We start from the raw sequence: 16,874 nt of genomic DNA, 5'->3' as shown, positions 1-16,874 counted from the left end.
TAATGTGTACTGGCTGCATATTTGTCCTGAATTTTCCCTAAGGAAATTTTTTATGCAACCATTGATTCATGATAATAAAGAAAAAAAATGAATGATAATGAAAATTAACAACTACATGCAATTTGGATGAATCTCACAAAAATCGAATTGAAAGAAAAAAAGACATGAAAGAATACATACACTAAGATTTCATTCATATAAAATGTTTAATAAGTAAAACTAAACTACTTATAGAGGAGCATAAGTCATAAAGAAATGCAAGAAAATTATTATTAGGATTGTGAAGACAGATGGGTATAGGAAGGATTCTGGAGCAGTGGAAGTGACCCTTATAATTATGTGTTATCTCATGTGTATACAGGATAGGACAATTAAGCTTGCGAACTCATCCTAGAAAAAGTGTTACATACCTCATTGCTGAATATCACTATAGTCACCTTTGAAGTATTCCCCTTAGGAAGCTATGCACCAATGTCAGCACCTAGTCCATCCTCCAAAGCAATTTTGGAACTCTTTTTCTGGAATGGCCATCAGAGCTGTCATTGTATTACCCTTGATGTCCTGAATGTCATCAAAATGTCTTCCTTTCAATATTTCCTTTATCTTTGGATAAAGAAAGAAGCCATTGGGGGCCAGATCAGGTGAGTAGGGTGGGTGTTTCAATACAGTTATTTGTTTACTGGCTGTTATTTGTTTACTCCCTCACAGACAGTGCTATGTGAGCCAGTGCATTGCCATGATGCAAGAGCCATGAACTGTTGGTGAAAAGTTCAGGTCATCTAACTTTTTCATGCAGTCTTTTCAGCCCTTCCAAGTAGTAAACTTGGTTAACTGTCCCATTGATACAAATTCATAATAAATAATCCCTCTGATATCAAAAAAAGTTAGCAACATCATTGCAACAAGCTCACAAACTTAATTGCCAGACCTCGTATGTTTAATAAACTTTATTATCTTATATTATGCAATAAAAGGAAAAGAATAAACAAAAATCAGCTCCAAATAATGGCTGGGAGCATTGGATGTTTGCTGCTGAAATATAATAGCACAAATGACGTGTGAGGTTTGGGCAGAGAGCTGTGGATCACAGCAACCAAAGGAAAGTGATTGGACAATAAAAGAGCAGGGCAGGTATTTATTCACTGACAGTTCATTACAGAAGACAGAGCACCCTGGATAGAAGTGGAAGAACTTATTTAGTCAGAGAGAAATTTCCAAGGAGAATTTCCCCAAGAAAAATGAGCACCAAGGGCAAAGTAAGCAAATGCACTATTTCTTTGTTCAATTCTTCTTTTTTTTTTTGGTCTCAATGCATTTACTAAAAGAAGCTTCCTTCAGGTATTACTTCCAGAAGGCATTGATTTAAAGTTGATTGAAAGGATTCCCCATGATAGGAATTATGAATAATAGAAAAATATGGAAAATATTCATAGTACATTAATAAAAAAAGTAGATTACAAAATATCATACACAATATGATCCCATTTGGGGATACTCAAAGGATTTACCTCATGAAATTACAGGTGATGAAATTACAAGTGTGGATTTTATTTCTGTTGCTTTTATTTGTACTTTCAAACTTCCCATAATTAATACATATCGAGTTTATAAATAATACCAATGATGTTTTAAAACATGATTCACAATTGCATAACAACTATCAAAAATATATATTCTTTCTTTCTCTCTCTCTCTCTCCCTCTCTCTCTCTCTCTCTCTCCCTTTCTTCCTCTCTCCCTCTCTCTCTCCTAGGTTATTAAATGCAAAGCAGCCATCGCCTGGGAAGTAGGCAAGCCCCTTTGCATAGAAGAGGTTGAGGTAGCTCCTCCCAAGGCTCATGAAGTTCGAATTCAGGTGAGTGGGGACTTTCCCTGGACAGGACAGGCAAGGCAGTAAGTGCTGACGTGGCTTCTGTCAAGTCAAGCACATGCCATATGACTGAGGGGCCCTGGAGTTTTCTGTATGGGGAAATCATATTTTAAGCTTCAGATAAAAACAGACCTTAGCCCCAGGAGGCGTAAATTATTAATTATTTATCAGTAGTTATTGATAATGGTCTTAAAATGTAATTAAATTATCTTACTATTAATCATTAATACTTTGGATTAGAATTAGTTATGTTTTCTTTTTGTTTACCATTTGCCAGTTTTTGGAAAGTGTTATTAAAAGGAAGTTAGTAAATTTGGTTCAAAACAAAGGAGAGGAAAAACTAAAGTGCTACCCTGGACAGTATAGGGTCTTGGGTGCCCAGATGAAGAGACAGAGGTGGGTTAGCAGGGAGAAGACACACTGCTAACCCACTCCTCACAGAGAGATCATAGATGGCAAGTTTGGAGAATTTCTCCATTTTCCCCACAGCTGCCAGGCTTATGTTTTTCTTCCAGACTACCACAGTAAGAGTTTATATGTGAAAATAAATGGGATAGCCTCATGAGCAGAATCTTCAATAACAATAATAATACAGGAATTAATTTAGATAATCCTTTATCTGATATCTTACTGTTAACTATAAAATTTTTATTACCTCTATTTCATGTAATTTCAACAAAATTTGAACAAGACCTAGAAACCTGTTCCCTCCATTCCTTCTGCCTGTTAAACTTGTTTAACTTTTCCCTATTACCTTTGATCTCTCCTCTCCTGGAGACAGTAACTGCCAATTATATCTCTTTTTATGATTTTCCAATGACAGCAAGAGGTAGAAAACAAAGGTATAAGAGGAAAAGAATATATCCTAACATATTTTTATTTTTTCCTTTTTTTTTCAAAATATAATTCTTTTATTGAGCTCAAAGAATGTTGTTTCAAGGTGACATTGGGCCTAAAATTATCCACCTAAGGACCCAATCATATAATTACAGAAACACAACTCAAGTATGTGGTTACTTTGTAGATAATTGCCACTGCCCTGTGTCATACTGACGCCCATGTTATCCATCCTAAATTTACGGAGCCTATTTTCCCGGTGGTCCTTGGCCATGAGGCTGCAGGAATTGTGGAAAGTGTTGGACCAGGAGTGACCAGTGTCAAACCAGGTATTTTATTTTCTGATTCCAATTAAATGGAAATGTCAGGATATTTCTGACATAATTCCTGGCACAGTCCTGGCTTTGCATGCTATAATTTACCCCTGTTTACATAGGGGCACCATCTTTTCCAAAGCAAAACTGAGACACACAATCTATCACAGTCTAACAATGAGACAGAATATTTGAAATCAGAATTATCTAAATAAAATCTAGGGAATATGGTCACTTTATTTACAAATAGCACTGAGAAACTGTCCCATGAAGCAAAACTACAGTTAGTTTAAACTGAAGCTTCCATGGAGGTACAAATGACAACTTATATCAACCTCTAAATAAAACAGAAAACTAATTTAATATTATAAGAATTTAAAGAATGAGATCTATCAGTAATTTAAGTGAGAAATATATATATGTCAGTGTTAGTTTGATTGTCTTTTTGGAAGTTTGAAAGATAATATGTTAATGCAACATGCCAATGGCTGAAATTATTTACCTCATATTTCATAACAGATCCACCAAATACTGGAATAGGGGTTATGTAATCCTCACTTGTCAGGCAGAATAAATCATTTCATTCTTTTTCCTTTAATGTTCCAAACGTGGAGGTGTATTGGTATCTTTCCATTCCAAACAAGAGCATAAAAACCAGTTGTTCCCCAAAGTTTTGCATCCATGAAGGAGTCGGGCCAATGTCCCAGCTCTGCCATTTACTGACTGTGTGACCTTAGCCAGTTAAGTCACTTTTCTGTGACTCAGATTTCTGTTTTCTAAAGTGGGGACAATAATAGTACCCATTTCAAAGGGTTATTCTCAGAATTAAATGAGACAATACAAGGAAGCAGTTAGAATGGTACCAGGTACATACTAAATGTTGCACAAATGCTAATTATTATTGGGCCTTGGTAAATTTAATACAAAGTAGAATCCTGGAATTTGAGAGTGAAACAAATGGCGAAACATGGAGATGATATAACATTTGCTCTCCATATCTAGCCTATGACTGTCCGCCACCTCTCCTATTATGTAAGGATGTTGTATTCCATACAGGTGTTTAGAAATGTAGTAAATAATAGCCACGATGCAGAGAGTCGCAATGGCTCTGCATCAGCAGTGTCTCAGACAGGACTCATCATTTGATGGTATCAATACAGATTTGTTGTTTGACTGCCCAGCAGAGAAACAAAGACAAAGAACAAAGACAGTGTATGCAAGACTTGGGGGAATCAGCCATTTTATAGAGTAACAAAATGTTGTAGCCACCTATACTTTCTGCTGAAAATAAAATGTCTACCACAAAAAATGGTGTTTTCCACCAATACATCTGGTAGAAACTATTTATAAGTAACATCTTAGGCACCATCCAACGTGTGGCCTTTCTTTCTAGGTGACAAAGTAATTCCACTCTATACACCTCAATGTAGAAAATGCAAGTTCTGTCTGAGCCCGCGCACAAATTTTTGCGCAAAACTCAGGTAAGCTCTATACACTGCTAGTAAGAGTATAAACTGGTACAAATATCTGGGGCAGTACATTGGCAATACAAGAGGGGCTGAAGAGGTGCATACTTTCTACCCACCAATTCCACTCTTAGAAACTGTTGTGAAACCACCGAAGGATACACGTACTAGAATGTTCATTGCAACATTGTTTCTATTAATAACAAACAATTGAAAAGAGCACAATTGTCCATCAATCAGAGACTAGATTAACAAATTATTATGTAACAACACAATGGAGTACTATATAATACTGAAAATGGCTAAACTTGATCTACATGTATTGACATAAAATACAGTAATCCCTCTGATCCATGGTTTCACTTTCACTCTACCCATGGTCTGAAGATATTAAATGGAAAATTCTAGAAATAAACAATTCATAATTTTAAATTGTACACCATTCTGAGCAGTGGGATGAAATCCCACCACACCCTGCCCAGAACGTGAATCATCAATTTGTCCAGTGAATCCACACTGTATAAACTCCCCAGCCATTAGTCACTTAGTAGCCGTCTCAGTTATTAGATCACTGTCATGGCCTCTCAGTGCTTGTGTTCAAGTAGCCCTTATTTTACTTAATAATAATCCCAAAGTGCCAGAGTAGTGATGCTGGCAATTCAGATATGGAAAAGAGAAGCCATAAGTGCTTCCTTTAAGTGAAAAGGTATGTATGTATGTAGGTATGTATGTATGTACAGGAAAAAGAACATAGTATATATAGGGTTTGGTACCATCCAAGGTTTCATGTATCCACTGAGAGTCTTGGAACATATCCCATGGGGATAAGGGGGACCCACTGTGATCTCACACAAATAATGTTAGGGAAAGAAGCAAGTTGTTAACAGATATATTTAGTAAGGTGTTGTATACAAAAATAATACCATATATTGTTTACGGTCACATGTGTAAAGATGTAAATATATCACTGGAATGATAAATGCCAAATTCAGAATAGTAGCTATTTCTACAGAAGATGAGAGGAGAATTCAATCATGCACAGTAAAGTAGTTTATTCCAAAGCCACATTGATATAAGTCTTGGAGCTTAATTTTGAATCTATGCAATATGGCTTCAGAGTCCAAAATCTTAATCACCTTATTCTTTACTGAGACTATAGAAAGATTTGTCCTTAATGCTAATTGAAACTAGTTTTTGTACTTTTGTTACATCTATTGCTGTGTCTCATCTCAGTTTCCTCATCTATAAAATAGGGATGATAATAATAATGTCTACTTCACAGGTTTGTTGTAGGTAATCAAAGAATTAATACATCCTTTTGCAAGCCTTTAATGAAATAACAGACTTTGGCATGGGCCATCAATTCTTTCTAACAAAAAGAGAGACAAGGTATTATACGCCTCCAGATGAAAATAATGCAACACAACCTGTGAAATACTCTTACAAAAATAAAAAAACCTAAATCAGATCAAGCATTTAGATCAAGAACACTGGTTTAGAGGAAATACAGGGATGGAGAAACATAGTAAACCAGATTATAATAACACAATCAGAAAAATCCAGAATGAGGAAAACTCTACAGGACAAATGACTGTTTCTTCAATAAATAAATAGCAAGGAAAAAACAAAGGGGAAAGTGAGAACCTATAAATTAAAAATGACTTAAGAGACATATCAACCAAGTGTACTGTGTGGACCCACAAGAATCTTTCTCTTTTAGAGATACATACTGAAATATTTATCATGAAATAGTGATGTCTGGTATTTACTTCAAAATAGTGCAAAATGTGGGGAGGATAAGTGGTGGTGTGGGGGTTGGGGTGGGCAATAGATGAAACTAGATCAGCCATGAGCTAATAATTGCTGAAGCTGGGAGATGGTTACACTGAGATTCATTATGGTATTCTTTCTATTTTTATATATATTTGAGTTGTTCACAATAAAATTTTTTTTAATTAATACATGTAAAACCCTTAAAAGAGTTCTCAGCACATAAAAATTATTCAGTAAAAAGTTTGTTATTATCATCATTATTATCTTTAGACTATTTCTATTTGTTATATCATGTATTACATTATATATTATTTATATTATATTTATATATTATTTATATTATATACTTATATTATATATGTATTATATAATGTTAATATGTCATTTATATAACAAATAAATATATAATGTATTATATTGTATATTATATTTGTTTATGTGTAACTATTTAGGCAAAATTCTTAAGTCATTTACTCAGATCAGATCATAAAATTTTTATAACAAATATTTAATGCCTAATATTTTTTTCAAGAAGGTAGTCAGTGGTCCATTTATGGTCTCTTTTTTTGTATCTTTTTAAAAAATTTTCTAGTCGAGTCAAAAATCTTATTGCTGATCAAGAACTAATGGAAGACAAAACCAGCAGGTTTACCTGCAAAGGAAAACCAGTTTTCCATTTCTTGGGGACGAGTACCTTCTCTCAGTACACTGTAGTATCAGATACCAACCTTGCCAAAATAGATGATGATGCAAATTTAGAAAAAGTTTGTTTGCTTGGATGTGGGTTTTCAACTGGCTATGGAGCTGCAATCAATATTGCCAAGGTAAAATGGTTACCACCAAGTTATATAAAATAGAAGTTACTAGGGTGGCAGTGTGATAAAGCAGCTAGAATTAGCTTCAAACCCTGGCTCGGTCATGTATTACCTCTGTGATTTTAGCCAAGTTCTTTAACCTCTCTACTGCTATCTCTCTATCAAAATATCTACTACAGATTGGTGTGATAATTAAATCATATCATATATGTAAGACATCTGGCCCAGCCTCTGGCTCCCAGTTCATGTTAACATTCCTATCTTAGTATGTTATATTATAGACCATCCCTAGTTTAAATACAGCCTGCTTAAATATGTCCCCTAAATATAAATCTTCATCCTGGGACAGCAGACCCAGTCAAGAGACAATAAAAACTACAGAGACCCCCACGCATCTCCATCTCCATCTCCCTCCTACTTTCTCCCTGATGCTACAAATTCCTCTCCCTAAACTGTAGTAAGTCATCCCTGCTTCTCATCCTACTCCCTTTGTGGCTCCGAGAGAGGTTCTCAGGTGAGGAAAGGCAAAGTACAACTGTTTGACGTGGCTGTAGTACTGGAAATATCATGGAGATCAAGTTGGAAGGTAACCTGTCAGATAATAAAAATCCTTCAATGCCATGAAAGGAAATTTGGACCTCATTCCATTGAAATGAATTGATAATTTGAGATGATTGAGTAAGTTAATTCATGTTGAGAGAAACATTAGTGGTCATTCAAAACCAACTGTAATATTAACACAACCAAATAAGGGACATTAGAAATATAGACATCAAATTATTTGTGACCTATTAAAAAAGAAAAACAATAAACCCTTTAAAATGTGTGAGTCTTAGAGTTTTATTCTGATAACACTAAAGGAAAAAGCAAATAAGGAAATGATTTTCACGAGGGCTTGTTCCTTATGAACTGATCGTCCTAATGGCCCTCAAATGATTCCCCAAATTTAGTCAGTGATTCATCCACGTTGACATTGGCAGATTTCTCCAAGTGGCTATATCATTTCATCTTACGACAGGCAGTCCTTTATTTTTATGTTCCTGCCCCCACCTCACTCTGTCCCTTAAAAAAAAAAAAAAAAAAAAAAAGTGGAACCAGCTTCTTTTCAAGCTATTTTATGATTTTCTTGCCTGCAGGTCACCCCTGGTTCTACTTGTGCTGTTTTTGGCCTGGGAGGTGTCGGTCTTTCTGCTGTAATAGGTTGCAAAGCAGCAGGAGCTTCCAGAATCATAGCTGTTGACATCAACAGTGAGAAGTTTACAAAAGCCAAAGCCCTTGGAGCCACTGACTGCCTCAATCCTAGAGACCTCCATAAACCTGTCCAGGAGGTTATCATTGAAATGACGGACGGAGGTGTGGATTTTGCCCTTGACTGTGCAGGTGGAGCTGAAGCCATGGTATGTATGTTTTTTATAACAGAATATAACAAATAATACTTGTTAACATGAATAAACATTGACCGTATATATTAATATATGTATTCATTTCATATTTAATATTATTTGTATACATATATAAATTATATCTTTATATAATAATTAATGTTTATTAATAATATATTAGATATTATGTGGTATATGGTGATTGATATTTAATAAATACTACTGATTACTATAAATATTAATGTTATTAATATTTGTTTATTCTTCCACATGAGACTCAGCAACAAATTAAGAGAAAACTTAGAAATGGAAATTTTAAAAGAATTGTGCATATGAGAAGTGGGCAAAAAAGTAAGAAAAGAAAAGGTAGATATAAAGGAGTCAGTAAGAGAAGGTGACTGGTGACACCCTAGCAGCCAGAGGTACCCACTCCCATCTAAAAGCAGAATGGGGAGAGGTCAGCAACCTACAATTGATCCAGTTCTGTCTGTTCAGATCTCAATCAATGGGCTACAAAATTAGGTACATATTATATATTTGAAATTTTCAATATATTAAACACACTCTCACACACACTGCAAAATTAAAAAGTAAATCTTTTTTTCCTAAACACTCCAATTTTCTATCATTGAGATTTCTTCTCCTCTCAGGATGGGCTACACACTTTGTAGGGCCCTTCTGAGAAGTCCCTGAGGGACTGCACTGCCTGCAGGCCCCTGAAGCCAGCCCTGTCTATTTTATTCCAGAAAGAGGGGTAAAGAGTCAACTGCGCAGATAAAAAGTGGAAAAGTGAACGTGCCAGAGTGCCCAGCCTTACTCTCCAGAGAATAGTTACCTAGTGTATATTAGCTCAAAGACACTGAGTAGAGGGTTTTTTGTTGTTGTTGTTTTGTTTGCTTGTTTGTTTGTTTTTATTAGATAACCAAAGACTTCACCAACTAAATTATCTGCCTATGGATCCTTCTCATTTCATTAGTGAGAGCTGTGAAGTAGTTGTGTGTTATTTGCTTTTATTTACACCTTCATTCAGCCTGGCTCCTAAAATTCTCCACTAGGGAAGGTATAAAAATAAAATCTATACTTCAACAGGAGCAGGCTTTGCTGGTGCCTCCCCTTGGTTGTTACCTGACTGATGCATTCCCCAGAAGAGAGTGGAGACCAGGCAGAGCTGCTGAGAGCAACAGCCTGGCATTCCTGGGTCTTTCCTCTCGGAATGGTTTCATTATAATAATGTACCTATTTAAAAGAGGCTCCAGAAGGGAACAAGCACTCAGTAGATGTTAGCTATTACTGGAAATCCATGCATTCAGGGCTCCTTGTCCTGCCCTGCTCCCCGATGTTCAAAGCTTCAGGCCCTGCTTTTTAAATTGTCCTTGGCACCTGCAGTTTGCAATGAACCACTTCCCGCAGTTCAATATTTTTTTTGCAAACATTGAAATTCAGCCTATTCACCTTATTCTTCTAGTACAGATAGTCTCAACACTGGCTATAATTAAGAAGTGCCTGGGGAGTTGTTGTTTCTTAGTACCACTGTATGGACCATACCCAAGGATAGTCTCACGAGTTGGGGGCCCAGGTGCCAATATGTTTTTTAAGTTTCTAAAATTGAAGACCACTGATGTAAAACTTGGCAGGTTCTATTATTAACTTATTTATTACACCAGGAAACATATTTTAAATTATGGAAAAGAATTACACTAGAGATTCCAAATAAAAAGAGATGGATTTATTTAATCACACACACACAAAAATTATCTAGCTACCCTTCTACTAAAAGTTTCCATATTTAGGGAAAGCTACACTTTTGGATTATAGAGGAGATTCCATTAGTGCATATGAACTTGATTTCAATGACCTTTAATGCTCTAAATCAGCCTAAAGAACCCAACAGAACAATTTGAAAGTAAAAGGGGTCAAATATAATATATGGTGATGGAAGCAGAACGGACTCTGGGTGGTGAACACACAATGTGATACATAGATGATGTATTACAGAATTGTATACTTGAAACCTATGTAACTTTACTAATCATTGTCACCCCCAATAAACTTTAATTTTAAAAAAAAGAAAGTCACAATAATTGACAATTTTATAAGATTTTTGAGAATTAAAAATAATTCTCACCAAAAGTTATCAGAGGCTACTACATACGATCCTGTATTTCATACAAACTCCCATTTAACTAAGTCATCATTGTGGAGGTTAATTCTTTGCTTGGAGTAAAGTCACAAATGTAGAAAAAGCAATACGAAAAACATTTTTCAAAAACAGGAGTCAATGTAAGCAGCTACCTACCTCAGGTGACAGGTAGTGTCTCTGGTCTTTTCCTTCTTCACAGATCTCTCTATACAGTATATGTAAGCAAAACTGTTTCTGCCATACAAAAATAAGTGCAAAAAGTAGAGAGTTGCTATTTAGAAATGTGGGCGGCCAGATGGCTCAGCTGGTTAGAGCGTGATCTCTCAACAACAAGGTCACCGGTTCAATTCCCACATGGGATAGTGGGCTGCACCCCCTGCAACTAAAGATTGAAAATGGCAATTGGACTTGGAGCTGAGCTGCACCCTCCACAAGTAGATTGAAGGAAAATGACTTGGAGCTGATGGGCCCTGGAGAAAAACACTGTTCCCCAATATTCCCCAATAAAAATTATTTAAAAAAAAAAAAAAAAGAAGAAGAAGAAAGAAAGAAAAGAAATGTTAGGAATTCTCAAAACAATAAATACATAATAAAATAAAAATTTCAAAACATATTCTTAAAGTTCTAGGTCATTGCATTTTCCATCATTAGTAAGACAGAGAAAGAGAGAAAAGGGAGGGAATTTACTGTGCTTCAAACTCATTCTTTCATATAGTGATCAGTGATGAAAAAAAATTGAATTTCCTATTGGGACTTCTGTAAAAGTAAAACTTGCCCCAATAGGTTAGAATCAAGTACACTGCTGACTATGGCAAGGGATATAGGACAAAGTTTATATTTTTCTTCTATAATGTTAGTCTCAAAACATTCTAAACATTCATCTATTTATTTACCTACCATAGGGCTTCTATATGGAATGGCCATCACAAGTTTATATCTTTGTTAAACTTATTTACATTTTCAATCTCTGGCATTTTTATATTAATCCCAAAATTACAGTAGGCTAAGATAATGAATGCTTTCTCTTTCTCTCATGCAAGAATCAACGCAACTGCCTTGAGCTACTGTCCTTCATGTTGTGCCTCATCTATCAAAGAGGTTCAAATTTATGGCTTCACAATCTCAACATGAGGTCCTCTTGGTTGTTACAGCAGAAGAAGGGACAACTGGAAGGTTGCACATTGCCTTCTCTTGTTTGGGCTAGGAAATTACACACATCACTTCTGCTCATAGCTGATTGGCCAGAACTAGTCACATCACTCTAACTAACTGTAGGAGAGCTAAAAAGTGTAGGGCGGCCGATGAAATGCCTTCTCATGAGCAGCAGCCAATGTCATTTTGTTTAACTATTTTGCCCTCTGTTTTCAATAGCATTTCTTTTCATCTATCCTACATTGAGATCTACTAAGTTTATAGTATATGCCTCATCCTAGGCTCTAGTGAATTCTCAATCACCTTCTCTTCATGACTTTAAAGATTTTGATCATATGCCCCTGGAATTGCAAACACTTTACTATATACCCATGGTAAATAGTCAAAAGCTTGCTGATTAGAGTTTATGATATCATCTATAGATCTTTTCTAACTTCAAGTATGTGCATTTTTCTTGATATACATTCTAGGTTCAGCATAACTATGGTATTAAAGAGAGGGAAATAATATGTTGTCTCTTTTAAATATCTTTTTTGATGAAGTTCATAATTTTATTGAACGTTTTATCTAAAACATAAGCCTTAAAGCTTGATCCACGAGTATAACACTATGACCTCATTAGCTTGATGCCCATTATCTCATATGCAAAGTATAAATTTTCCCTGAAACACAGTACACATCCACTGAAGTCATGTTCTACTTTTACTCAGCTAGCCTTTTGTGTTTGACCTTCCAGAAAGCAGCTCTGGAGTGTACAACGGTAGGCTGGGGATCGTGTACTCTCGTTGGAGCTGCCATTGATGACAAAGGATTGACTATTTCTCTAACGGACCTACTAACTGGCCGTACTATCAATGGAACATTATTTGGTGGTCAGTATTTTTTTTCTTTTAATTTTCTCCATAGTAGTACTGAAAGTCTTACAATGAAGATTATTGAAAGGAAAGGAAAATAATTTGTTGTTTAAATAGTGGGTGCCTAGAATACATCTAAAGACTACATAAAAACTATTCTATTAATTAATTACTTGAAAGTAAAGTTTGTATAGAAGAATAACTACCACTTGCAAACTGAAGTTCAATTTGCATTAAAATGAACTAACATTGAGGAACAAAAGGCAAACTTTGACCAAACTGAGATAATTTCTATCGAGAAATAGAAAATAATCTTGAATTTTTCTTATGAAGAAAATTTGTTAAAGTAGATAAAAGTATAGAAAGTTAAAGATGGGCGGGAGGTTCATCTATTTGGAGTAAGCCAAATCTGACGAAATAATTTCATTTATTCAACAAATACTGATTAAACTACCTCTTTATGTCAAGCAGCATGTCTTTATTTGCAATTTTGGCCAAATTACAGGTTGGAAAGGTATAGATTCTATCCCGAAGTTGTTTACTGACTACAAGAATAAGAAATTCAATCTGGATGCATTGGTGACCCATACCCTGCCTTTTGACAAAATCAATGAGGCTTTTGACCTAATGTACCAAGGAAAAAGGTAAATTACCAAACAGTTGGGTAGGTGGTTTGAAAAACCTTTATGATGATTCTATTTTTATTTGATGTTAAAAACTAGTCAGTGTGTCTTTTCTGACACTTTCCCCATCATCAGATGCACTATATGTGATGTGCTTAAGAGATTAAATAGTGGCCATTTAGGTTGGGGGGGAAGCTTCCTACTCTGTTTCCATAAGGTACCCTGCCATGCACTGTTCCAGTATTGAGTGGTGGTATAAACTGACACATATTTTCCCTTGCACAATTGTTAACTCCGTTGTGGATGCTCCCTAGAAAGAGACGTTTCTATGGAATAATGTGATGCCCCTTTAGTACAATATAGCCCTGGCTCTGGAATCATTATGTTAGGCAACTTGACAACGAGTGCACACTGCACACCTTTCTGTCCCAGAATCAGGTGAAAGGAAAACCATAGAGATGTGAGCAGTAAGTGGCAAGTATCAGATACTTAAAGGATGCCCCAACTCTCTTTCTCTTGCTTTGTCATAGATCTCCTATAAGATACATCTGAGCCACAATTTCAGCTCTGTTATGCCCCCTTGGCATGGGCCCTGAGAACTGATTTATAAAAAGTTCCCCACTGGGGGATCCCTACCAGTTAGGGCATGGGTAAGACTAGGTTCTCCAAGCACAGCCTTCATCAATAGAAGCAAAGGCTAAAACACCAGGAACAATGTTGCATGGAGGAGATGTAGGACAAAAAAAAACAAAAAAAGAAAAGAGAAGACATTATAAAAGAGAGGGGAGAAAAGGCCTAATGTTAAATGACAGAAGTTTGATGCAGAGAAGGAATGTTACAAAAGAAGAAAATAAGTCCATGACACAATGGCTGGAAAGGTATAGGACCCAGGTTATTTCATGGGACAGAAACCTAAGAAAATGTCTTTACTGACATTTTTTCCTAATTTGGAAACATATTAGCTACAACATATCAAGAAGAAGTTCAATAACAAGAAAAGAAATAAACACTATTTTTTAAGCTATGCTAAGTAACTTAATGTACAAGCCCCTCAATATCTTGCAAGACCTCAAAATCCCCATAAGGAGCATTCCTCAAGTTAGGAACTGGTTGGGGTTGGGGCTTTAGACCCTGGAGCTTATAGCCTCTCCACCACTACCCCTTTTCCCTAGAGTTTCATTCATGGAATATACCCAACAAGGAAAGCTAAGGGGCAGCCAAATGGAAAAGATTGCATTATTTATTAATAATTAGGCAAGTCTCCCATACTCTTAAGGTAGGCCTGATAGTGGTAAAATGGAGGTGTAGGGCAAACTGCTGAATGAAGCCGCACACTACCCCTCTGGCTCACTGACTTCCCACACAGATGGAGAAGGCAGAGGACCGGCCTTCCCAGGTGTACTTACTATGTAGATACAGGAAACACAATTGAGGACAGGCTCTCCTGCCACACCAACTACACAGAAGCATGGAAGTGGAGGAGAGGGGAGAGGATATAGTGATCAATTGGCCTGTTAAGGTACAGTGACCCTTATTCATGGTGAGGAAAGGACACAGAGGTTGTCCCTCCACAGAGAGGTGTAGCTTCCAGTCCCTGAGTGAAGAAAACATTTATGCACAGCAACCTACTGATGCCAGAGACTCCACAGCTCCAGCTGTAAGGTCTGAGATAAGGAATTCTCTGTCCTTGAGGCATAGCCCTCCCTTTGCTTCTACATGTGGAAGAAGTTATCCAGGAATATTTGGGTTCTAAGAAAGTAGCATCCCAGCACACCAACCACCCCCTTTTGATGCCCAATTTGCCCAAGGCTACAGAAGAGCCAAGAGCAGTGACTACTCCAAGATGAAAACTTCACTACAATCTTGGCACGCTCTACTTCTCTACAGCACCACTGGGCAAAAAGGACCCAGGGGCAAGTGAGGGTCCTCAATTTCCAGCCAGCTTATTGGCGTTGTATAAAAAATATTATTAATACCCTGAATGGAAGAGGGTGGTGACAAGACAAATGAAATGAGGCTTAGCAAATTGTGTGCCTATAAAGAAAGATTAACTCAAATCCTGAAATGCAAAAACAAAAATTATTTGTGGGTTTTGGTTAAATTTATCATGAAAATTACACTGATTATTGTTTTATAATTATTAACAGCATTCGAACAGTCTTGCTCTTTTGAAGATGCCAGGCACAATTTGGAATACTATCTGAGTGAATCCGAACCTGTACAGTTAATTTATAACCTGATATGATGAACCAAGGATCACCATGAATTTAAACAAATATTCATAGTTAACATCTCAACATCAAATAGCTATAAAAATAACAACATTTGTATCCATAAAATATATTAATATTTCCTATGTTAAATAACTATGATAACTGATGTGTTTATGAATAGAATCATATGATCTTTAGAAATTGTTTAAAACTAGTTCTAGAGAAGTGGAAGTGATGATGAAAGGGTAATAAAAAAACTAGATTGGCTATACGTTCACAAAATTTTAGGTTGGGTGATAAATATATGGGATCTCAGTATACTATCTGTTTTTGTATATGTTTAAAATTTTCCATAATAAAAAAATTTTACTAGAAAAAATCACTATTATATATGCATACATAAGATACCTATATTATCTTTAAAATATGTATACATTATATATAATGCTGTTTTGTAATTTCTGAGTTCCAATAAGGTACAAGTTATTCTTTAATAAACTGCTAAATAATTTCATTTTTAACAAGTATTCATTTCTTTTTTCTTAGCCCCACTTTACCGCTATAAACTATAATCACAAGTAGTCGGATACCAGAAGCTATATATACTCTTATATGAATATGTATATGAAGATTTTTAAAAAGAAAAACATCTATACCCTCAAATTTCCATCTTTATTAAATACTTGCCCTTTTTATCTTTGATAATTATTGTAACATATAATATTTAGAGCTTTACAGAGTTTAATGATTGTAATTTGCAGTAAGTCTATTTTCTAGTCAACTAAAATTGAGAAAAAGCAATGTACTTATAACAAAGTAATATCAGCAATCTGTAGTTACAAGATTTAACAGACAATCAGATTTATATGAAAAGCAAAACGAGAGTTTTCAAAGTATTAGACTCATAGATGCTACATGAACAGTTTAAGAATAAGGCAGATAATAATCTGGATCAGAGTAGCAAAGACTAGCCCTTAGCTTAGCATGATTTCTGAAACCCACCAGTTTTTTTTGTTTATTTCTTAAATGTTTACCACATGTTGACCTCTGAAAGAAGATAAACTTTTCTGAAGCTTTGGCTGAAGAGGGTACTAATATCTCAAAGTAGAAATTTATATTCCTGCTCATTTAAGATCCTCTTTCATTAGAAGTAGAAGCCAATTAACCATTTTGTAATTGCTTCCTTTATTGGCATTGTGGAGAATGGGACCCATTCCACAGGTGGTTGGCGTTTCTCATGCTTTTCCCTATATCAGTTATGTTCTTCCTCTTCACCCCTTCCCCTCCTCGGTTTCCTCAGTCCTCCTCAGATCCAGTTGGAGACCCACCTCCTTTTCAGATCTTGGCAGTCACAAAGCTTTTTTCCTTCCCCGAGCTCCTTTGGCTCTGAGTGTCTTTGTGGAAATCTTAACACATGCTGTGTCCACCAAACTGGA

The 16,874-nt window shown here is 35.8% G+C and overlaps 1 protein-coding gene across 1 annotated transcript; it reads left to right on the top strand.

The window, feature by feature from the left end:
* Nucleotides 1-1,137: 1,137 nt before the first annotated feature.
* Nucleotides 1,138-15,514, top strand: ADH4 (alcohol dehydrogenase 4 (class II), pi polypeptide). Its single transcript, XM_019741145.3, has 9 exons — nucleotides 1,138-1,256; nucleotides 1,753-1,854; nucleotides 2,894-3,035; nucleotides 4,414-4,501; nucleotides 6,852-7,083; nucleotides 8,211-8,471; nucleotides 12,485-12,620; nucleotides 13,108-13,246; nucleotides 15,373-15,514. The coding sequence occupies exons 1-9, from the start codon at nucleotides 1,239-1,241 to the stop codon at nucleotides 15,395-15,397; spliced, it is 1,143 nt and encodes a 380-aa protein (XP_019596704.1). The 5' UTR covers nucleotides 1,138-1,238; the 3' UTR covers nucleotides 15,398-15,514.
* Nucleotides 15,515-16,874: the final 1,360 nt, after the last annotated feature.

This window comes from Rhinolophus sinicus, chromosome 1, assembly GCF_057876585.1.
Source record: "Rhinolophus sinicus isolate RSI-liver-muscle chromosome 1, RSI-T2T, whole genome shotgun sequence".
Lineage (NCBI taxonomy): Eukaryota > Metazoa > Chordata > Mammalia > Chiroptera > Rhinolophidae > Rhinolophus > Rhinolophus sinicus.
Note: the sequence above shows the minus strand (reverse complement) of the source record. Positions and strands in the feature narration are given on the sequence as shown.